This window comes from Capsicum annuum, chromosome 7, assembly GCF_002878395.1.
Source record: "Capsicum annuum cultivar UCD-10X-F1 chromosome 7, UCD10Xv1.1, whole genome shotgun sequence".
NCBI lineage: Eukaryota > Viridiplantae > Streptophyta > Magnoliopsida > Solanales > Solanaceae > Capsicum > Capsicum annuum.
Window position 1 is genome coordinate 66,232,866 of NC_061117.1, and position 25,501 is coordinate 66,258,366.

The following is a 25,501-nucleotide window of genomic DNA, read 5'->3' on the forward strand; positions in this document are numbered from 1 at the left end:
TTTAATATTATATTTTGAAAGTATCATATAATTATTTTTCTTATATTTAGTGCTTTAAATCAATTAAAACTCTATTTAAAATTAATCATTTAATTGCTTTCCTTTTATATTTAGAACTTTAAACAAATTTTAAATTACATCTAACTATTTAACTTGCCTACGACTCGATTTTTTTCCATCGCTCTTAAGCAAGAAACTTTTCTCTCGAACTTGTAAATTCTAAAAGTTTACCTACATATAAGTGATTATTTTGTTGGATGTATATTACTGTTCTTGGCTTTATAGGTTTACTGATCAGGAATTCAAAAGGTTATGTTATCATGCACCTTAATTAACTTAATGCAAGTGCAAAGAAACTTCATAAACATGTTTTATTGATTAGGTGTAAAGGTGAAGCTACAAAAAATATTTTACAATCTCAACACCTTTATTCAAATGTTTACAATCTTAACATTTTTATTCAATTCATCTATTTTACTACAAAAAACATGATGTTCTAAGAATTGAAAGATCTTATCCATTCCACCACAACTCTTAATGTGCGATATGTCATTTCAAGTTTAATTATGCTCGGTGAAGCTCCATCTTCAAAAGAAGAACAATAGAAATGGCTGAGTAATATAGTAAAAAGGGATTCATAAAGTTGTAGTTGGTTTTAGTCCAAGCAAGGACAACAAATTCTTTCACTTAACAATATTGAGAAGCTTATGAACGAGCTTTGATGGTTGATGACCTAACCTATTCATTAACTTAATTATTTTGATCTATTTAAATGTAATTCGCTGCACTCACTATTTCACATTTATCGTTAATTACAGGATACGAAGATGTGTCGGCCAACAATGAAAAGGCACTTTTTGAAAGTTGTGACAAATCAACCGATATCAGCGACAATCGATGAGAGTAGCTTTAATTTTCAATTCTATTCAAGTAAGGCATTCAGTGGATCATGTTGCACTTGGCTTAACCGTGTTATTACAACAGCGGGATATGGTGCTACAAGTGATAATACAAAATATTGAATTATAAAGAAATTTTTGAGTAGTAAATGGGTGAAAACAGATATATACACCTGAAAAACAATGTTGATCACAAAAAAAAAATTGTGGATTTGCCATGAATGTTTCTTATCCCACTACCTATAAAAAACTTTATTCTTAATTAGCTATTTTAAGTATTTGTTGGTCTTAAATATGTATATGTCAATAAGTCGTGGATTTGAAGTAGACTTGGTGAAATTAAGAAGTATTAGAAAAAGAATGATGGATAGGTAGAAAGGCATACAAAATGAAGTATTCCGAGTAAGTGATGATGGAAAACCAATTCACTTTTAAGACACCGTGCATTGGTTATAAACAAAAAGTATGATTAAAAGTAGTAATTTTCTATAATCTATAATCTATATCTATCTATATCTGTAATCTATAATGTATAATCTATAATCTATATCTATAATATATTAAAAGTGTAAAGGGTCTTAGAAATGTTGTTTGAACTTTTTGCCCTTCATTAAAAGTCCTTACTTTAGACAAAATTATTTTTTCACTATTTTTTTTCTTAATATTTAAGAGATAAAAATTAATTAAATATATTTATGGTATAACTTTTCCTTATTAGAAGTCATCAGATTTCAATATTTTTTCATAATTTAAGAGTTGAAAATTAATTAAATATATCTATGGTAAAAGTTTTTCTTATTAGCGATCATCAAAATTAATGACATCTAATACTTTTTTCATTATTTTAAGAATTCTAAATCAACTAAATTTGATTTTAAGAAGATTTGAAAAATATAGAAATAAATATAAAATAATTAGAATAAGAAAAATTTAAGAAGTATCAGATTTTTAAAAGTTTTAAGTACGTAATAAGAATATAATCAATGATTTTGTAAAGATTTGATTTTAAAAATAAGAAAAGATTTTAAATATATAGTGGTATGGACTGCGTACACTCTACCCCCAGACCCCACTATGTAGGAATATACTGGGTTTGTTATTGTTGTTGTTGTATAAAAAAAGAAAAACAATCGTAATACAAATTGGTTCAAATTGATGCGTCTCCCTTAGCCTGTGGCAACAAGGGAAAAAGGTACTATATGGCAAACGCAAAAATAATAATTCATCAACCACTTGAAACTTTTGGTGGTAAAACATATATGTGTATATGTTAATGTTTACATTATTATATTTAAAGTGTGAAAGATTTTTGAAAAATGATTTGAACTTTTACACTTTATTAAAAATCTCCACAATAGGTAAAATCATTTAATTTTTAATAATCATAAGTTACACGCGTGAGACACGTGCGGTTAAACTAATTTACTAAAAGATATCAGTCAAAAAATCAATCGTTAAAATACCCAAAGATGCTAATTGTTTAATCATCGAGTTGATGATAACATAAGAAAATATCTATAAGATATAGTGATGACTCAATAAAGACAGACACTTGAATAAGTTAGCGAAAATAGCAATGCGTATCTTCAACAATAAGAGCCCATTTGGATAGGATTAAAATCTGGTCAAACCAGCTTTTAATCTCTTTTTTAGTTTTTTAAGGTGTTTGGTAAAATTAAAAAGTGCTTAAGAAAAGCTAAAAATTGATTAAAAAATCAAAAAGTGAGAAGCTGAGTACCCCAGTTTTTGCTTTTTAGATTAAAATTCTTTTAGATTTGAACAAAATATTTACCTTTTTATCTCTTATATTTTCCTCCAATTCCAACTATATCCTAAACTTATAGCCCTTAAATATATAATTTTTTTTCTTTTTCTTTTTCTCTTTATTGCTCCGCTTCATCTCTTCCCTCTAATTTCCTCTTCATCTTTCTTCTTTGTTTTCATTGAATCCATCATTATATCGGATGTTTGTTCAAAAAAATTATTTTAAAATTAAAAATTATAAATAATTCACCTTATTCATAGTGTTAACAGCTTTAAGGACATTTAAGTCATTTTAACAACAAAAAAATATTTAACATCACTTGTTTATCAAACACATCAACAATTTTTTTTCAGTTTCAGCACTTCTATTCAAACATTTATCTGCTTAATTTATAAGCACTTATTTTAAGCTTTTAACCACTTAAGCTGAAAAGCTATTTTTTTTAATCCTATTGAAATGGGCTCTAAGTCTACAAATTATATCTTACACAACAATAAAGCTTTACTTCGTATACATGTAATTTTCTTTTGGAAAAAGTCATGGTTTCCACCTCAAACTATACACGAAAAGTCTAGATCGCAGCCAAACTATCATAGTGACCTATTACACACCTATATTATATAAAAGTGAAATTATTTCCACCTTAGAATGTGATGTGGCAGAGAAGGTGTATTCACCTTCCTCTGGTGCATGAGAGGAAGGAAAAAAATCTTAAAATGACATAATTGCACACGTGTCACTATTTCATTTGTCATTATATCATTAAGTACTCCTAATATTTTTCTTAATATATACAATTAGATAAAAAAAATTCAATTGAAAAAATGTTACTAAAATAAAATTTTCTTATTTATTCATTTTAATATGTGGGTCGCGCCTTCTTCAATTGCTTTTTCTTCGCCAAAATCACCATTAAAACACCACTATTGACACCGTCATCATCAAACTCAAATCCTCACCACAATAATTTTAAGAATCCACCATAGATTTCATTATCGGAATCACAATACAACCATTAGTATCACAAAAATCACAAACAACCATTATAAAATTTAACATCCACTACTAAAATTGCCATCAGAATCACAATATCACCATTGTTAACATCCAAAGTTACAAAAACTACCACAAATTCGCACTTGTACCACTACTAAATTCTAATGGCGCCTTACAATTATCAATGAAACTTCTCCTTTCCCTTTTTGTCTTTCTCTTTCCACACCTGCCACCGACAATAATGATGTTATAACCGCCTATCGAAATTTCACTGCAACTTCTATACTCAGCATATATTTTACCATTGTCTGTTTCTCTCTTTGAATTTCTCTTTTTTCCTTTAATTATCAATGATAAAAAAGAAGAAGAAGAGATTTAAATTAGTTGAGTAGGAAGAAAGAGATTTAAATTCATATTCTACCTAAATGGATCGGGTAGAGTGAAATATTTGGGTTGGTTCGGGTTAGATTTATTTAAGAGTCCATTAATTAAATAGGAAAATTAAATTAAACATGTAGCATCACCACAAGACGAATGGAGTACACTCCACTCATTAAACTTGGGCATAGATGTCGTCCGGAGGTAATAGTTTCACTTTTATACAGTATAAGTGTATAATAGGTTGATATGATAGTTTGAGTGTGATCTAAATTTTTTATATGTAGTTTGAGGTGGAAATCATCACTTTTCCCTTTTCTTTTTAACATTAAACACATGTGCATTACATGTACCTTAACTTAGTAGTTATTTTATAAATAGAAAATACATAAAGACTCCCCTGATCTTGTCCGACTTTTTTAAAAAGACACTTAAACTATACTTTCAACCTATTACCCTACAAATCTTATTTAAATCGTGGCAAATATACTATTTTGATCTTCTGCATGTATACATGCACAACAGGCGCGTGAAAGACTTAAAATTGACCAATTAAAAGCTGCCACATATAAATAATTTGATATATAATTTATCTTTTTTTTTAAATCAATATTTATTTACTTTTAAAAATTATTTCATAACACCTCTCAACCCTTCACTCACAATATCCCCACCCACCAGTGTCTTCTTCAACACCTCCATTAATTTTTTTTTAAATAATCATTTAACTATTTTTATTAAGAATCATAAAAATCCATTAAAACTCCATTAATGTAGTTTTATGATTCAAGTAGAATGGACCATTGTCTTCTTCAACACCTCTATTAAAGATTTTTTTTTTTTTGAAATAATCATTGAACTATTTTTAGTAAGAATCATAAAACTCCATTAAAGCTCCATTAATGGAGTTTTATAATTCAAGTAGAATGGTGTTGAAGAAGACAATGGAGCTTTAATGGTGTTTCAAAAATGGAGCTTTGAAACACCATTAAAGCTCCTTTATCTTCTTTACCACCATTCTAATTGAATCATAAAACTCCATTAATAAAGCTTTAATGGAGTTTTATAATTCTTAATAAAAATAGTTTAATAATTAAAAAAAAAGCTTTAATGAAGGTGTTGCAAAAAACAATGTTGTTTTGTGTGGTTGGGTGGGGTGTTACGGGGAGAGTGGGGGAGGGGGAGATGTTGGATGGGGGCGGGGGAGATGTGGGATGGGGTTGAAGGTGAGAGGAGAGGGGTAGGGTAGTGTGATAAATAAAATAAAAAGAAAATTTTTATTAAAAGATATAAATAAAATATGAAATTAAATATATTTATATGTGACAGTATATGATTGATGTGTGCATTCACTTTTTTTATTGTAATTAAAATTATATGAAAAATGATATATTTATAATGAATTATGAAAAAATTGTGGGGTAATAGATTGAAAGTAAAATTTAAATTTGTTTATGAAAAACTTGTACAAAATCAGGTTGTTTATGTATTTTCTCTTTTATAAAAATAGGCTCGAAATATGAGTTTGATACCCGATTTCAGAAGCAAACCTCGAAACACGAAACCACAAACCTCTTTATCGCCTTCTTCCTTCCTTTCAAAATTCCTTAACCCCCATCACCAAACAACTACATCTGGTAATTTTTCCAATTCATTATTTTCTATTCAATCCCAAGTTTTGTGTCTGTCTCTGTGTATATTGATTTTTGATTTTTGGGGTATTTATAGATGACAACCCTAGGTATAGAGAAAATTGAAATTCGAATATTCAGATTTTCGTATAGAGTTTGATTGGATTATGAAGTTGTGTAGCTAGCTAGTAAGCTCTCGCTTTTAAACCCTATATTTTGTTTCTCCTAATTAATTTTTTTTTTAAAATTCGGTTTTCTATTTGGGTGTCTTTATCGCTTTAATTCTGTATGTTTTGCTATAAAATTGCATGTTTTTTGGTATTTCCGGTTCTCTTACTTATTAATTTTTCATTTTTAACACTCCCAATAATGCTTAAGTTCTCATTCCTGTCTGGAAGGATTTCTCCTTTGGTGAATAAGTTCATTTATGTTCCAGTACTGGAATTGGAGCTGAATCCAGCTAGTTTGGGGTTGAGGCTTAGTTGGTTTGATTTTACTCATACCGTCCCATATTGTTTGTCATATTTTCCTTTTGGACTTAAGAAATTAGAAAAAAGTAAGTATGTTATTACTACTCCAATAAATTGCACTTTATTTAAGAACAAGACTAAGCTAATCTTATTTCAAGAACATTTAACACTAAGGGGTTGTTTGGTGTGATGCATATTAGGCATAATAATGCATATCCTGTGGTGGTTTGGAGGTATTAGTTAGTCCTGGGATTATTTATCTCACCATTTATACCATAGTGATGGGATAAGTTATTCCATATTCATGGGGGGATAACTTGTTCCCAACCTAATGACCCCTAAGAGTAAAATGAAACAAGATAATTGATTTTATCTTTTGTGAAATGACAGGTCAATTGAGATAAGTATTTTTGGTAATCTTGACAACTAATATGGGACAGAGGGAGTATATTTGACTAGTTTTCTCCATATTTTCTTCTAGGATTTTGGCCTTCCACAATATTAAGAGATTTTTTAGAAGCACTCCAGCTACATATTGTTTCGTATAAGCGTATAAAGAGTAGAATAGAGGATAAAATTGTGAGAAAAGTTTTAAAAAAATAAAGAAAAAGAGTTAAAGTGGGTCTGGCAAAACTTTTTAATGTTATCTAAAAAAATAAATTAAAACATTCTATCTAAAGCAGGATAAACATCTTAGGGTGAATAAGGATCTTTAAAATGGTTGCTATGAGCATCTCGTGAGTTTGAAACTTTTTATGGAGTTCCTCCTGAATTTTCTTTTGACTGGTGTCATGTTTACCGATTTGCAGCTCATCCATTGTTGATATGTTATACGAATTATCCTGGAATCATGGTGAAATTTGAAGGCAAAGTTGCTTATTCTTCGCTTGCTAATTTGGAAAAGGACAATGCAAAATTTCATTTTGTTGAAGACGAAGTTGATGAGGATTTATGGGGCAGACTCCCAGAAGATCCCCATTCAACTGGTAAAAATTATCCATGTGGGTACCCAATGATCGAATCTGATAATGTATTGGATAGGGGCTATGAGTCTGGTCATGACCCATATAACTTTGTGCCACAAAGTGGTCCTCCTGAGGTCAATTTACGAAATGTCTTGAGTGGGCTAGTTGCCATTGTTACAGGTCAGAATAAAGGTCAGGTTTCAAATACAGTTCCACAATTACCTAGCTGTAATGTTTCGTTTCTTGGATCTGGTACAAATGGAGATACGTTCTTGCATTCATCTGTTTACACACCAAGTGCTCCACCATTAGTTGAGCCAAGCGCATTTAACTACAGTGCTTACAAGGATGTATTGGAATCTGAGCCTCCAGAGTGGCTTCCAGACAGTTCAACAACTGTTTGTATGCAATGCGCTGCGCCTTTTACAGTATTCACTTGTGGAAGACATCATTGTCGGTTTTGTGGAGGGGTTTTTTGTAGGACATGCACAAAAGGGAGGTGCCTGTTGCCCGTGAAGTTTCGGGAGAAGAACCCACAGAGAGTGTGTGATACCTGCTATGATAGGCTTGACCCAGTGCAAGGTGTGCTCATCAACACCATCAGCAACGCTGTACAGGTTGCAAAGCATGATGTTATGGACTGGACTTGTACAAGAGGTTGGTTGAACCTTCCAGTGGGTTTATCCATGGAGTATGAGATATACAAGTCATCAAACACATTGAGGATGTATGCACAGGTCAATTCTTTTTACTACTAAGGAATTTTTTGTAATTTTGTTGGTATTAACCTCAAGAACCAACATTGTGCCTTTTGTTGCTATGTACAGAAGTACTCCAAAATTCTACTGTCCTATAGCTATGTTGAATTGTGCCTTTTGTTATTATTGAGGAGAATATTTTGAGTTCTTTGTATTTTGCATGGCTTATCTATATATCAGCTTTTATCTTGGACCTATCCTCTTATTTTTTTTATTTTTTATTTTTATAATTTCCCCCCTAATTTATTTTTTGAGGAAACTCATAAAAGAGTTTCTTCAATGAAGGACAAAAGAGAAACTTTGTGTGTGCTTTATTCCTTTTTTTTTTTTTTGAAAAAAGAAAATAAATTTAATCCTAAGGGTGGAAGGAGAATCACATCCAATGCCATACGAGACCTTCACCTAGTTGCTTCTGGAATTAGTCTCGCCCTTTTATTTCCTTAAAACCATTATGAAAATGAGCTATCTCAAATTTATTATTCTAGTTTGGACTATATAGATTTAGGGTTGTGTTGAATCAATTTTGTGGATGTTTTTCTTTTATGAACTTTGTGCCTTTTATGGTACATTAGTTTTTGATTGTTCAGTATTCGGAGATTTAGTGCAACATATCTTCCATTTAGTGCATGACCTACTCCATATTTACATCAAAAAGAAAGAAGACAAACTTTTTGCTCCTTAGAAAGGGTGATAAAGTGTTATGTAAAGATTGTATGGTCATACCTAGCGAGTGTCTTTCGGTCCAACATAAGCTTTTGGTGATGAACTTGGAAATCAGAATGTTAGGATAATAGACGAAATATCTGTCTATCTATCTAGACGGATTTTCTGGACAGATTTCAGTGGACAGATTTCGGTTATAAATGTGTAATCTTTGTAAATATTTGTGTAAATAGCCTTCAATACTTCGATATAGGAGATATTATCTTAGAGATGTAGCAACTAGGAATGACAGATATTAGGGGATACATGGCAAATATAGAGGATTCGTGGCAGATCTTTAGGGATGTACAAGGAGAAGTCTTTCTATTTAATGACAGAACTTTCAACTTGAGAGATCATTCAACAAAATTGACCTGTATCAAAGCCTTCTTTTCAGCTTTGATTCCTAGTGTCTTTCATCAGTGGTTCCTTGCAATTTTTTTTTTGGAAAGTCTTGATTCTGCTTACTACTTATTGTTAACAGTCAGTCCTAAGCATCTTAGGAATTTAGTCTTGGTCATTTTGGTATCATTGTGTTTCTGTCTGTCTTAGCTAAGTCAAGAACATGGCGTCACATCAGTTTGAGTCCTTCCATTTTCGTTTCAACTATGTCACCAAAAAAAAATTATGGGTTCATATAGATGGAATTGATCCTGCTCCTATCGATCCTACAAAGCTCGGTAAATGGAAGATTAAAGATGCTCGGATGATGACATGGATTTTAGGGTTAATTGACCCCTTTATTGTTCATAATCTCAGGCCATACAAGACAACAAATGTCATGTGGGATTACTTACAAAAGGTTTACAACCAAGACCATAGCACAAGACACTTTCGGCTAGAGCATGAAATTGCTAATTACTCTCAAGGAGGTCTCTCCATTCAAGATTATTTTTCAGGATTTCAGAACTTATGGGCTGAATTTACTGATATTATTTATGCTAAACTACCTGCCGAATCTGTCTCTGTAATTTAAGTAGTTCATGAGCAAAGCAAGAGAAACCAATTTTTGATGAAATTGCAATTTGAATTTGAGAGTGTTCACTCTAACTTGATAATCGAGACTTGTTTCCCCTTTTAGATATCTGTTTTAGAGAATTACTTCGTGAAGAGCAGCGTCCTTTCACACAAAACGCTTTCAAGCAAGAAAACATTTAGACTGTTGCTGTTGCTGCTCAAGGAAAAGGAAAGGGTAGGGATATGAGCAGAATTCAATGCTACAGTTGCAAGCATATGGCCATATTGAGAGCAATTGTGGTAAGAAGTTTTGTAATTATTGTAAACAACACAAGCATATAATCAAGGATTGTCCCACACGTCCTCAAAATCATAGGATCAAAGCCTTCCAAGCGGACATAAATGGTTCACTTCTGATAACTCATATTTAACAGGAACTAACAACCAATTTGCTACTCCGGCAGCTGGTCAAGTTCTTACTCCCGAAATGGTACAACAAATGGTTGTGTCAGCCTTGGGGCTACAAGTAACAATATTACATCAAATTTTTGGCTTGTTGATTGTGGCACTTCCAATCATATGACCAACTCAACTAGTGAGCTAAAAAAATGTTCGTAAGTATCACGGTCTTTCACAAATTTAGGTTGCCAATGGTAGTAATTTACCCATTACCAAAGTTGGGGATATTATCAAACTTTCAAGAATGTTTTTGTATCACCCAAGCGCTCTACTAGTCTATTTCAGTTGGTCAATTAGTAGATGACAATTGTGATGTGAAATTTTCTCGTAACGGCTGCCTTATGCAGGATTAGGTGTCGGGGACGATAATCGCGAAGGGGTCTAAAGTTGGAAGATTGTTTCCTATACACTTTTTCATTCCTCCTGTTCTATCTTTTACTTGTACTCCTACAACTAGGCAGATAAAGGTTTGGCATAGGATATCATAATTGTATTATGTTGTCTCATTTATCAAATTCTGGTCTATTAGGAAATAAAAAACAATTTTCAGTTTCTTCCTTTGATTGTTCTACTTGTAAATTAGGCAAAAGTAAAACTTTCTTTTCCTAATTTTGATAGTCGTGCTACGAAGTGTTATGATGTAATTCATAGTGATGTTTGGGGCATTTCACCAATTGTTTCACATGCTCATTTCAAGTACTTTGTGACATTCATAGATGATTATAGTCGGTTTACATGGGTATATTTTCTTCGATCCAAATCTGAAGTGTTTTCCATGTTCAAGAATTCTTTGGCTTACAGTGAGAATCAATTTTCCACATGTATCAAAATATTAAGATCTGGTGGTTCTGGTGGGGAATGTCTCATGAATGCAATAATTTCTTACTTGAGAAAGGAATCATCTCACAATGCTCTTGCCCATATACACCACAACAAAATGGGGTTGTTGAGCATAAAAATCGTCGTCTTTTAGATGTCACTCGGACTTTATTGATTAAGTCATCTGGACAATCTAAATAGTGGGTGGAAGCTTTGTCTACTGTTGTTTATTTGATTAATAGACTTTCATCTAAAGTGTTAAATCTTGAATCTCCATATTATGGTTTTTATCACAAGTATCCTACCTACTATATACATTTGGTTGTGTTTGTTTGTCACTTACCCCTTTCTCAACGCAATAAACTTTCTATTCAGTCTACTAAATGTGCTTTTATAGGTCATAGCACTTCGCAGAAAGGTTTATTTGGTATAATCCAAGTTCTAACAAATTTCTTATTTGTAGAAATGTTGTGTTCTTTGAAAACCAGTCTTCTTTCTTACCCATGTTGAGTCATCTTCTGTTTTTCCTCTTCTTCCTACATTTGAGGATTTGTCATTTTCTTCTAAGCGGTTCAAACCTGGATTTGTATATGAACGGCGTCGGCCAACTTTGCCCATTTCAAAACAGATCCGCCTAAAACTGCTCCACAACTAGAATCGGAGTTTTCCTCAAGGTCTGCTCCTCTTGACCCTCCTCGGTGATCTACTAAAGTGTCTCATACTCCTAAATGGTATGGTTTTTCTTATACTTTATCCTCCATCTCTATTCCAACAGGTTACTCACAAGCCTCCAACCTTGAATGTTGGCAGAAAGCAATGAAAGAGGAACTTTTGGCTCTCAAAGAAAATAACACATGGGACATTGTTCCTTGTACTTTGAATGTCTATCCAATTGGATGTAAATGGGTTTATTCAATTAAACTTCATTTTAATGGAACCCTTGATCGATACAAGGTTCGACTAGTGGTTCTTGGAAACAAACAGGAGTATGGTGTGGACTATGAGGAGAATTTTTCATCGGTTGCAAAAATGACTACGATGCGCACTATTATTACCATTGCTACGTCACAAAATTGGCCTCTTCATCAAAAGGACGTCAAAAATGCTTTTCTCCGGTGATCTCAAAGAACATATTTATATGAAACCCCTACCTAGTTTGTTCTCATCACCTACATCAGATGTATGCAAGTTGAAGCGATCATTTTATGGATTAAAACAAGCTCCTGGAGCTTGGTTTGACAAGTTTCGGTCTACTTTGCTTCAATTCTCTTTTGAGCAGAGCAAATATGTCTCATCTTTGTTTCTTCAACAAACATGTGCAGTTTGTGTTCTTTTGGTGTATGTAGATAATATTATTATCACAGGAATTGACTCTTCACTAATCACTAGCCTCCGACAGCGACTAAAGGATTCTTTTCATATGAAAGATCTTGGTACTCTTATGTACATTTTAGGGTTGGAAGTTCATTATGATTCTTTGGGCGTGTTCTTGAACCAACAAAAATACTCAAGATTTGATTACTTTGGCTGGTCTTCAAGAATCTTCCTTCGTAAATACTCTATTGGAATTGAATGTAAATTATCATTGTGCTGAAGGAGATCTTCTTGATCCTACTTTGCCTCGGCAATTAGTTAGGAACCTAAATTATCTTACTGTTACTCCACCTGATCTCTCTTTTGCAGTTTAACAAGTGAGTCAATTTAAGCACGCTCCCAATCATCTACATTTGGTGGTTGTCCGTCGGATCATTCGATGTCTCTTAGGAACATCTACTCGTGGATTATTCTTTCCTAGTAGTTCTCCAATTCAGCTTAATGCATTTAGTGATTCTGAGTGGGCTAGATGTCCTGACACCCGTCGCTCCATCACGAGTTGGTGCATGTTTCTTGGAGATTCCTTGATATCTTGGAAGAGCAAGAAACAAGACCGTGTTTTAAAATCTTCTGCTGAATCAGAATATCGATTGGTTGGCTTTGTGATTTACTTGCAGAAATTAGATTTCCTCAATCTAATCCCATGTATCAGTGATCTTCAAATTGACGCTGTGTTTACAAAATCCATGGCACGGTAACACCATTAGTTTCTAGTGGCAAATTGATGCTTCTTGATTCACCGACATCAATTTGAGTGGGAATGTTAGGATAATAGACAGAATGTCTGTCTAGATAGCTGGACAGATTTCAATAAACAAATTTTGGTTATAAATGTGTAATCTTTGTAAATATTTGTGTAAATAAATTTCAATATTTAGATATAGGAGATATTATTAGAGATGTAACAACTAGGAATGACAGATATTAGGGGATTCATGGCAGATCTTTTGGGATGTACAAGGAGAAGTCTTTCTATTTAATGACTGAAATCTCAACTTGAGAGATCATTTAGCAAAATTGACAAGGATGGGCAAAAAGAAGGGGTGGGGAGGAGCGGCTCAGGATTAGGTGGGGGAGCTTAACTATGTCCGTACTTTGGAGATAGGGGAGAAGTTGACGTCTAGGGGGGCTTGGGAGAGTAGAGGGGATGTGGATTGCATGTGGAAAATGATTGCCAGTTGCATCAAGGAGACAACCAGAGAGATGTTGCGTGTCTCGAGACGTCGATCTGGCAAGCACCAGGGGGACTACTCGTGGAACTAGGAAGATGGAGATTAAAAAGGTGGCTTATGCAAAGTTGGTTGAGAGAAAGGATGACGAGGAGAAAAGGACGAATAAGGAGGAGTACAAGTTAGCTAGGAAAAAGGCTAAGACGACAACTTTTGAGAGCTTGTATGCGGCTTTAGAGGAGAAAGACGGGGATAAGAGGTTGTATAGGATTGCCAAGGCTAAGGAGCGGAGGGCCCACGATCTTGACTAAGTGAAGTGCATGACGAAGTATTGGTAGAGGACGCCCTCACTAGGAGGTGGCAGTCTTATTTCCATAGACTTTTGAATAACGAGGGGGACAACGGTTTCGTGTTGGGGGACTTTTAGCACTCAAAGAGATGTTGAGATTATGGTTATTGTAGGCGTATTAAGGTTGAGGAGGTCAAAGGGGATATTCATAGGATGCGTAGGGGTAGGGCGATTGGGCCATACGAGATCCCGGTGGATTTGTTGAAGAGCATTGACGGCGCAGGTTTGGAGTGGTTGACAAGGTTTAATATTATTTTTAGGACGACAATGATGCTCGAATCTTGGAGATGAAGTACAATGATTCCATTATATAAGAACAAGGAGGACATACAGAGTTGCAACAACTATTGGGGGTATTAAGTTGTTGAGTCATACTATGAAGGTTTGGGAAAGGTTGGTAGAGTTGAGGTTGAGGAGGATCGTGACAATTTATGAGAACCAGTTCGGTTTCATGCCAGGTCGCTCGACAATCGAGGCCATTCACCTCGCGAGGAGACTAATGGAGCAGTATAGGAAGAAGAAGGATTTACATATGATGTTCATCGATCTTGAGAAGACGTATGACAAAGGTACGCTCTATGTAGGTGCTTGAGGCTAGAGGTGTGCCCGTTGCATATACTAGGTCGATTCAGGACGTGTGACGGAGCGAAGATGCGTGTGAGGACAATAGGAGGAGATTCGGAGCACTTTCTTGTTTTGAAAGGGTTGCACTAGGGCTCGACTCTTAATTCATTTTTATTTGCCTTGAGAATGGATTTTTTGACGTGATGCATTCAAAAGGAGGTGCCTTGGTTTATATATGTTATTTGTTGATGATGTAGTGCTAATTGATGAGATAGTGGAGGAGTTGATGATAAGTTGAAGGTTTGGAGACAAACCCTTAGTCTAAAGGGTTTAGGTTAAGCAGGACCAAGATAGAGTATTTGGAATGTAAGTTCAATGATTTGACGCATGAGGTGGACATGGTAGTGAAGCTGGATTCTCAAGCCCTTTCAGAAGAGAGATAGTTTTAAGTATCTTAGCTATGATTCAGGGGAATAGGGAGATTGTCGAGGATGTCACGCACCGTATTATTGTAGGGTGGCTGAAATGGAGGCTTGCTTCAGGAGTCTTATGTGATAAGAAGGTCTCTCCCAAGCTTAAAGGTAAGTTCTACAGAGTAGCAGTCCGACCGGCTATGTTGTATGGAGCGGAGTGTTGGCCGGTTAAGAACTCCCACATCTAAAAGTTGAAGGTGACAGATGAGGATGTTGCGATGGATTTGTGAACTTACTAGGAGATGTAGGGCTAGAAATAAGATTATTTGAGGGAAGATAAGAGTGACTTCGATGAATACAAGATGCGGGAAGTGAGGTTGAGATGGTTCGTTCATGTGGTGAGGAGGTGCCCGAATGCACTAGTACGGAGGTGTGAGAGGTTGGGTATAGATGGTTTCAAGCGGGTAGAAGTAGGTCGAAGAAATATTGGAGGGAGGTGATTATGCATGACATGAAGCAGTTGCAGCTTACGGAGGACATGCCCAGTTTGGAGGACACGGATTAGGGTAGAGGGTGTGGGTTGGAGTGCTTCCTTATCGATAGGGAGGAGTGCTTTGCATGTAGTAGTGTCTATAGTCATAGTGTTATGCATGTGTCTTGTAGTTTCTTGTTTGTGGTGGTTTGGTGGTGTTGGTGATTTCGATTAGATAGTTTGTGTATTAATCGATGGGTGTCTTGTATCTTGTATCATTCTGTAGTGTGTTTTTATGTTTGTTATATTGGTGTTTGTCCTGAATCGGGGGTTTATCATTGGAAACAAGCTCTCTACCTCTTCTGAGGTAGTGGTATGGACTGCGTACACTTTGCCTCCCCAGACTCCACTTTGTGGGAATACACATTGGGTATGTTGTTGTTGGGTCCTCCTAATTCTCTTCCATGCTTGTAAACCCATTTCTTTAGTTAAGCAACACATACAACTTCTCTATTACCCTTCATAAATCAAGATTTTGCAAAGAAACAAATAGGTTAGGAGGGTATAACCACAACATACCTAGTGTAGTCCCACAAGTGGGGTCTGAGAAGGGTGGTGTATACGCAGACCTTACGTCCTTACCATACCTTGTGGAGGTACACAAGTTGTTTCTCGTAGACCATCGACTCAAATAAAGTATCTCAAAGCAGGTGTTCCATGTCCTGTCTAATCATCACCCCTTTCTGATAATTCTTTGGCCTATCTCTACCTATCCCCCCGACCAACCATAGCAATCGCTCACACCTCTTCACCTCTTCACTGGGCATCTCCTCTTCACATGCCCGACCATCTCAACCTTGCTTTCTTCATCTTGTCCATCACAGAGGTCCTCACCTTGTCAGGTATATCTTTGTTCCTAGTCACTCTCCTAAAATGGTAACCATCCATCTTAGCATCCTCATTTCTACTACTTTCATCTGAACGTATGAATTCTTGATCAGCCAACACCCTGCACCATACAAGATAGTTGGTAGCCTTGATGGCACGTTCTTATTAGGCAAGACACTGGATGTGAGCCTCCATTTCATATGCGCTGCTCCAAATATGATGTATAACATCACCGTCAATCTCCCATTTCCTTTGATTATTTACCCAAGATGCTTGAAACTTCCTCTCTTGGAGGTGGCTTGTGTATCAATTCTCACTTCCACATTTGCCTCGTGAGTTATGTCACTGAACTTGTACTCTGTATTAGTCCTATTCAACCTAAACCCTTTGGACTCCGGTGTCAATCGCCAAACATCCAGCTTACCGTCAACTCCGCCTCGTGTCTCATCAATCAATACTATGTCATGTGCAAATAGCACACACCACAGAGCGTCAAATCATCCATTACCAAGACAAATAAAAATGGGCTAAAATAGGTTAGGGAGGGTAATCATAAAAAATAAGAGAACAAGGTGCAAGTTAAAATTGAGTTATAGATTAAAGGTGCAAAATGCAGAGAACTCGAATACTGACTATCTTTTTTAGCTTCATTGTAAATTTTTTCTCTCTTCACTCTCACACACAGAGCTCAATATGACATTCCATTGTCCCTCTTCCTTTAAGGTTGGAACAAGAATTGTAGTGCTAGGAGATGCTTACAAAATCAGAATCTTCAAATTCTTCTGTGATTGCTTTGCTGTCCCCATTGTGCAACTTTTATCTTGTAATGCTGCTTAAATCTTGTAATGCACAGGTTGCTCGGTTGAATCCTGAGAGGTCCATACCCGGTGCAGTTTTAAAAGGAGCTAAAGGTCTGGCAATCTTAACCGTTGCCAAAGCTGGGATACTTCTTACTTATAAACTTGGCTCCGGCCTGGTGGTCGCACGAAGGTCCGATGGCTCATGGTCTGCACCATCTGCTATACTATCAGCCGGTTTGGGATGGGGTGCACAGGTATACTCTAAATTAATGTTCTTTGCTAATGACACTCTCCTTCAGTTTTTAGAACGTGGTCTGTTCAGATAACATTTTAACAATTATGCTAAGAATTCAGGCGAATTGTGTGATTACATTTTGTCCTTAATCAGAATATCGGATTCATTTTCTATTTTTGTCAAAGCTTGGGTCTGAAGGTCTTTTATGTTGTAGCCATGGGCATATCATTAGCGTTTTGCTTTATCTTAATTGACAAACACTGTTTTGTTCTTCCTAAATTAACAATTTGATCCATTTCGGTCGACTAAAACTAATGAAACTTATTCTCCTAATTAGTTGAATAATTGAGCACATGTGTTGGATTGTCTTTTTGTGCTTCTTTTCTTAAATTTGTCTTCATCCTTAATCTAAAAGGTTGATTTTGTCTTTTAACAGATTGGAGGTGAGTTGACGGACTTCATTATTGTGCTACATGATTCTAAGGCCGTGAAGACATTTTGCAGCCGCATGCATTTTTCTCTTGGCGCTGGTTGTAGTGCTGCAGCTGGTCCAGTTGGGAGAGTTGTGGAGGCAGATCTTCGAGCTGGAGAGAAAGGTTCTGGCATATGCTATACTTACAGTTGTTGTAAAGGTAACGTGGTTTTTGCTTTCTTTGATGGCTGTCTTGCAAGACTGGATGTTATCAGCAGCAGTGTAATTGCTTCTTAATGGGAAATTAACTTAAATAGCTGCCCGCCCAAAACAAATAGCCAAAAAATGTATAATATATGTATGTTATTGGCCAAGCGGTCAAATGTGTTACTTCACCCTGCTTAAATCACTTGGGCTTTGATTTGCATTTCACTTGGGCTTTGATTTGTATGATTCAGGTGCATTTGTGGGAGTCTCACTTGAGGGGAATGCCGTGACAACACGGATGGATACTAATCTCCAGTTTTATGGGGATCCTTACATCACTACAGCTGACATTCTTATTGGAGCGGTTGAAAGACCCAAGGCTGGAGAACCCTTGTATGCAGCCCTCAAAAACCTATACGAAAGCTTTCCACTATGATTTAAGAGAGCCCTCATTGATTAAGATGGGATGTTTTAGCTCTAGCATAGTCTCTTGTTTCATACAAGGAGAATACAATATTTGTTTTAATATTTGAATTTGCTTATGAAACAGGATAATGCTTTCTCCTTGACCAAAAACATTTACACATACATAAATAGGTTTGTGATATACAGTTGTAACTGGATTATTTGGGGTTCATTTTCATGATTGATATTTATCAGATAATACTGTTAGGGGTCCTTTGGTAGAGTTTGGTAGAGTGTATAAGAATAATGTTGAATATAGGGGTCGTTTGGTAGTGTATTGACAAAAATAATGCATGTATTAATTAGTGTGTATTATGAATACCTTATTTGGTACAATTTTTAGTCAATGTATAACTTACACTCTATTGTGTATTAAGGTGTGTATTACTAATAATTCATTTTTTATGTATTAGTAATTCAAAGTCTTTAATACATGCATTAATTTATTAAATGATCTTAATACCTCTCAATTTTCTTCTCAAAATATTTCACCATTCTTTTTCCCGCCATTTTAATTTGCAATAGTGAATCTTTTCAAAACATTTCATAATTTTTTTTTCATCATTTTAATCTACAACAATGAATAATTGATTTAAATAATTGTAACATATTTTTGCTTTGCTTTGGGGGTCTTTACAAAGATTAAAAAAAAATTGAGACTTTCTTAATTTTACGTCTTATATTTTATTTTTGTTTCGACTATGTTAATCTGTTGGCATAATATTTCATGCGTAAAGACGAAGGTCTTGCAATTAATCCGAAATCTTTATCTACTAGTTCAACAATACTAATTTTATTTGAGATGACAAAAATTTTGTTGCAAAAAAGTGTACAAAATCAAAGAAGAGTATTTTTGTAAACAAACATTTCTTTTATAGAAATTATGTAAGATGTATTATTTCTTATACGTCAAATCAAACAATACATAAGAAATAATACATGCATAACTAATACAAACATAATACAAGCATTACTAATGCAATCATTACTAATATACTATATTTTGCTTTGATCTTATACACTCTACCAAACGACCCCATAGTATATTAGTAATGTTTGTATTAGTAATGCAGGTATCAGTAATGCTAGTATTAGTTATGCAATCATTATTTCGTACACAATGTTTGGTTTCATGTACTAAAAATATTATATATTTATTTAATTTTTATGAAAAGATGTTTATTTATCAAAATACTCCTTTCTATTAAAATATTCTAATACTTCATCTTCTTCGAAAAAAATCCTCAAGTATAAACAATTTTCAGAACTATATCAAAAGTAAATATTGATTCAAAATTCTTCAATAAATATGATAATTCGCTCTTCCGCCGGGAGAGATAAAAGTAAGATGAACGAGGAGAATTTTGATGCTACTAGAAAAAGTTCAGGAAGTAATGTTGCAGAAGATCTTTGATGGAACAAAATAATAGAACAAAAGAACGAAGCACAACCCTTCGATAGAAAAACAACTATTTTTTGATTAATTGGGGGAAGAAGAAGAGGTGGAGAAAATCATTATTGTTTTTTCATGGTAAAGTGCAGAAAAGCGAAAGAGGGACAATGATTTGAGGGGCAATTTTATAATTCATCAAGTTAATGCATGTGTTAATCCTTTGTATTATTAATACATAGAAAATGAGTGATATTAGTTATACATACATCAATATATAATAGAATATATAATTAATACAAACATGAATTATAATATAGGATGAAAAAATAAATCAAATAATATATTAGTAATACATAGAATTAATATATTCATTATTTTTATTAATACACTCTCAAAAGACCCCTCAGGTATCTCAGCACCTTTTTGTGCTAAAATTGATTGTTTGAATCTGTAGACTTTTGGTAGACCAGGATTAAAACTTAAACGAAGTAAAAAAAAAAAATAGAAGTGGCAAATGTGGCTAAAATTGCGTGCTGCTCGAGGTAACTAACTATTGCACCACGACAGAAAATACAGCAGCTGTATATACAGCTTAGGGTAGTTGAGTTTTGCCCGAGGTGCGTGAAAAGAGGTCACAGTAATTGAGGAAGTACGTATGCTTATTAAATATTAATAGGCCTGATTTGGCTATAAAAATAATAATTTTTTAGAATTAAAGTTAATATAGTATTTGATTATGAATATAAATTAAAGTTATTTTTAAAATTTTGTGAGAAAAATAGGAGTGAAAAAAGTAAAAATAAATTTCTTATTTTTATTTTTTTAAAAATAATTTTTTCTAAAGTGAAATACTTTTTATGGTTAAACACCACTATTTTTATTAAAATAAAATATTTTTTGAAGAAAAAATAAAAAATTCTCGTTACCAAGAGATGTTATTGCACTGTGGGAGATAGATTGCTCTAGAGAGAGGAGTTAATCCAGGAATTGCCAAATTAGCTAAAATTTGTTGATTGAAATTTGAAAGGTAAGTGCCATGCCATCCCACAATTGATGTTTAGATTAGACTGCCAGAATTGTTTCTTTTTTGTCATATTGGCCCACATTATTTTAGACGAATAATCACAAAACAAAACAACAAATTTAAGAACAAGATAAACTAAATGGATGAGCGACATGTACACAATAATTCAAAAAAAAAGTAGTACTTTTCTTATGATCTAGAATTAGAATTTGAATTATACAGAGCATAGAAATAAAAGAGTCGAAGATACCAGTTACATAGTAAAAAGTACAAGCAAATTGAGTAATTTTATAACTAGCATTATGTGGTTGCTACTAGCTAGTATAAAACAGTTTTTAAAGGCGGGCGTGGGGGGTGGGGTATGAGGTGGGGCAATTTACATAGCACGTAGCAAGGCATATGTTTTGAGGCATGGGGAATGAGCCTCGCGAATCTTTAATTTTTAATTTATAATATAGTAAAAACAGTATAGTAACACAAAATTATATTAAAATACGTTAATAATTTTAAAAGAAAAAAAAACATAAATATCCTTCCAAATTTATCACCACAACTTACTTTAACACTTTAACTTTACACACGTTTAAATACCTCTTAAACAACTTTTACGTGAATCATATTACCCCCTTAATGGCTGACGTAACAAAAAAAAAAGTGCGTTTTTTACACCCTCCTCCCCCACCTTTCTCTTTCTCTTTTGTCAAATTTCTATCGTCATCTAAAGAAAAAACCTCCATCTTGCTTCAAAAAATCTTTATTATAGTTTTCAAATATGCAAATAGAAATACCCATTTCTTTCTAAAAAAATGTTATAAGAAAAGAAATTAGAAGTAGAATTAGAAATTAAATCAATGATTAAGGACTAAAAAGTATTAATGGAGATTAGAAGAAGAAGAAAGGAAGGGGGGGTGGTTGGAGGGGCGGCGGGGGGGGGTGGGGGTGGTGGTGGTTTTGGTTTAAAGATTTAAAAGGGGTGGGCCTTTTGAAGAAGAAGGGAGGGAGGGGTTATATTTTTCTAATTGTATAAAATATATATTAGTGAAATTAATTCTTTAAATAATTTTTTACGTGGCAATGACGTGACGCGAGGTAATACACTCTCCATTGTGAAAGTGGTATTACATTTTGGGGGTGATATTTAATATATACAAAAGTTTTTTAGAGAGATAAATAATTATTTATAAAGTAAAGTGCTAAAGTAAATGCGACAAGTTTAGGCGGCCTTTATGCTTTTTCTCATTTTAAAAACTTAAAACATGATCTAAAGAACTCATAAAAAATAAAAGTTTTAACTGTTATAAATGTATTTACATTATAGTGAATGTCTACCAAGATCTATCAAAATCTACTTTGATATCTATTAGAATTTGATTCATCTGTCTTTTACTCAGACTAGGAGTAAATTTTTCCTATAAATAGAAGGGTTCCTTCATTGTAAATTATACATCAAGATTCTCAAGAGAAATAAGAATTACTCTCTCTATTTTCTCTATTCTTCTTATTTATTCTTTCTTATTTTATAACACGTTATCAGCACGAGACTCTACCAAATAGGTGAGATTATAAATCTAAAGAATTTCAAGGTTTGTATGAAAACTTCTTTAAAGATTCAAAATATAAAAGTTTTCGAAAAACATATTGATAATTCTTATATTGTATAAACTTATAGCTTGAAAATTATTGAAACTCTTGGAGGGTTTTCAAAGCAATGAATTATTTGCTAAAATGAGAAATATACTGAATTAGATTGGTTATGAAGTATCATATCTTAGTGCAAGTGGTGCACTCACGTATCTTGCAAATACTACAAGGCCTAATATAGCCTTTTCAGTCAATTTGTTAGCAAGGTATATTTCTGCTCCTACTATGAGACATCAAAATGGGATAAAACCCATGAGCTTGTTTTATTCTAAAGATTGCAGTCCCGATCTTATTGGTCATGCTGATGTTGGGTACTTATCTGAACTGCATAAAGCTCGGTCTTAAATAGGCTATTGTTCATATGTGGTGCTACTGCTATATCTTGGAGATATACAAAGCAGTCTATCGTAACCATTTCATCGAATCATGCTGAGATAATAGCTATTCATGAAGCAAGCTGAGAATTTGTATGGTTGAGGTCCATGATACATCTCATTCGAGAAAAATGTGGTGTGAAATATGAAAATCTACCCACCATTTTATACAGAGATAATTTAGCATACATAACACATCTTAAGGGAGGATTCATAAATGGAGATAGTACGAAACACATTTTGCCAAAGCTTTTATACATACATAAGCTAGAAAATAATGATGATATTAATGTGCAACAAATTCGTTCAACTGACAATGTGACTGATTTATTCACCAAATATTCTGCAATTGCAGCTTTCAAGAAGATGCTGCACAAGATCGAGATGCAAAGACTCAAGGATGTTCTCATTAGGGGGAGTTAATACGCGTTGTACTCTTTTTTTCTTATGAGATTTTGTCCCACTGGTTTTCCTTGTAAGGTTTTTAATGAGACAACCTATATGCGTATGGTTAGAGATATGTACTCTTTTTCCTTCACTAGATTTTTTTTCCATTGGGTTTTTTCTAGTAAGGTTTTAACGAGGCACATTATCTACCAATTAGGCATTCAAGGAGGAGTGTTATAAATGTATTTACATTATAGTGAATGTCTATCAAGATCTACTTTAATATCTATTAGGATTTGAATCATCTGTTTTTTACTTAGACTAGGAGTAAATTTTCCTTATAAATAGAAGGGTTCTTTCATTGTAAATTATACATCAAGATCCTCAAGAAAAATAAGAATTACTCTCTCTATTTTCTCTACTCTTCTTATTTATTCTTTCTTATTTTATAACATTAACATCTTTTTACAAGTAGAAATAATGTAATAATATAAAAAATATTAAGAGATGCAAATCAACTTAAAAATTTAACATTCAAATAATAAAAGACTTATAATTTCTTAAAATATATGACTATCATACTATAAAATTTATCTTCTTAAAAGAAATAATCAATAAATTGTTAATATTATAATTAAAGTATCACTCTTTCACTAACAAAACATGAAATACTTTGAGATAACAAAATAATAAATATGATAATTTTGAGATATAGGGGAAAACCATAAAGACAATGACAAGTAAAGTTGTGAAATTATTATATGTATTTAAACTGAAATATTAAGTGATATTCACCTTCTTGACATTCTCAAATAGTAAATAAGCTAGTTATTCTCAATTTTCTAATTTCTATAGATGAAAAACTACTAAATATCATTCATTTAGTAAAGAATTATGAGGATCAATATTGTTGACTGAGGAATTTGGCACACGTGTAAGAACTATTAGGCGAGCCCCAAGCGTTGGGAGTTAGGCGTGTTTAGGGCGTATAGTCTGGCACTTAGGGGTAAGTCTCACCGAACTAAGCCCCATACGTGAACCCCGAGTCGATTTGATAGTGCCCAGCCCCAGGACGATCCTAGGGCGAATACCAAAACTGTCTTTTAGAATACTGAACTATAAAGTGGACATTTCAATAAGGTAGAAGAAGTCAAACCATTTTACAGTGACAGTGTTTGTCTGAAAGTTTCATCACTTCTATAGTGAGATGTTATATATGTATGCTGACATTTGATGTTAGATCTCATTAGCTGTTAAAAATAAAAGTATGTAAAACTAGAAAGAATATCTGCATATATAATAAAGGAGAATGGTTTAGCGTGAAGTTATGCCAAGAGGTATCTTGAGTCTCTATATATAATAAAGGAGAGTGGTCTAGTATGAAGTCATGTCAAGTGACATCTTGAAAACTAACATGTTACAATAAAAAATTATGTTGTATAATATTAATTAATGCATATTTATTTCATGTATCATATCTGTATGAAGTTATGAAAAGTGACAAGTGACAAGTGACATGTTGAGAACTAACATTTTACAACAAAAATCTAGTTTATAGAGCATTAATTAATTCATATTTGTTCTCAGCATGTTAAAACAAAAATTTATTTTCGTAGAGTATTAATTAATTCATATTTATTTTATATTTTGAATATATATATATATATATATATATATATATATATATATATATATATATATATATATATACTATAAAACAGAGGATGAAGCACCACAATAACCAAGTGGCAAGCTATTGAGAGGCCATGTGGCAAATTCTAGGACAAGGTTTAATGTCATTGTAATAAAAATTTTGAATTGAAGGATATTAAATATTTGAATTTGATAATGTATTATCCTTTAAAAAAGAAAAGAAAATCATTAGCTTAAAAATAGAAACTTATGGTTGAAGAGTCCTACATTAACTCTTACTATTTCATAAATTTCTTCCTTTTATATACTATAAAATATATTTGAATACATTTAATTTAATAATAAAAATATAAATAGTAGTACGTATAATAGTGCTTACCAAAAAACCGTATGTAGTAATAGTAATAGTGTGGTGGTAATAATAATAATAATAATAATAATAATAATAATAATAATAATAATAATAATAATAATAATAATAATAATAATAATAATAATAATAATAATGCAAATGATCGAAGAATATTTATCAGAGGTCAGGGATAAATTACTGCAAACTGTTGAGCAAAATTCAGACGTATCAATGAATAGTACCGAAACAAATACTGAAGATATTACTGATGCACAACCTCCGGAAATTCTACTAGAAGAAGAAGAACTTGAAAAAGCTGAAGCATTTATCAAGAAATGGAAAGGCAAAGACAACATATGACTGGTGGATACGATATAATTGTAATAAATTCCTCTCTGTAATAGTAAAAACACTGTGCACAGGGACCCATCTATTACTGTTCAAGATTCTTTTTTTTTTAATATTTATAGGTGCCTCATTCTTGAGAAGAGGCAAGAGTGCAGAACTACTCTCCTTTATTTTTCCCAAAC

At 33.3% G+C, this 25,501-nt stretch overlaps 1 protein-coding gene across 1 annotated transcript; it reads left to right on the plus strand.

The window, feature by feature from the left end:
- Positions 1–5,454: 5,454 nt before the first annotated feature.
- Positions 5,455–18,361, plus strand: LOC107853538. The gene is made up of 5 exons (XM_047393564.1): positions 5,455–5,675; positions 6,949–7,841; positions 16,882–17,082; positions 17,500–17,695; positions 17,934–18,361. Exons 1-5 carry the CDS (start codon positions 5,558–5,560, stop codon positions 18,116–18,118), a joined length of 1,593 nt encoding a protein of 530 aa, XP_047249520.1. The 5' UTR covers positions 5,455–5,557; the 3' UTR covers positions 18,119–18,361.
- Positions 18,362–25,501: the final 7,140 nt, after the last annotated feature.

Excerpts from the sequence above, each read along its gene's own strand:
- LOC107853538 (XM_047393564.1), top strand. The coding sequence starts at position 5,558 with ATGAGTTTGATACCCGATTTCAGAAGCAAACCTCGAAACACGAAACCA. Across the intron at positions 5,676-6,948 it reads TCACCAAACAACTACATCTG|CTCATCCATTGTTGATATGT; the intron begins GTAATTTTTCCA and ends ACCGATTTGCAG. Across the intron at positions 17,696-17,933 it reads TACTTACAGTTGTTGTAAAG|GTGCATTTGTGGGAGTCTCA; the intron begins GTAACGTGGTTT and ends TGTATGATTCAG.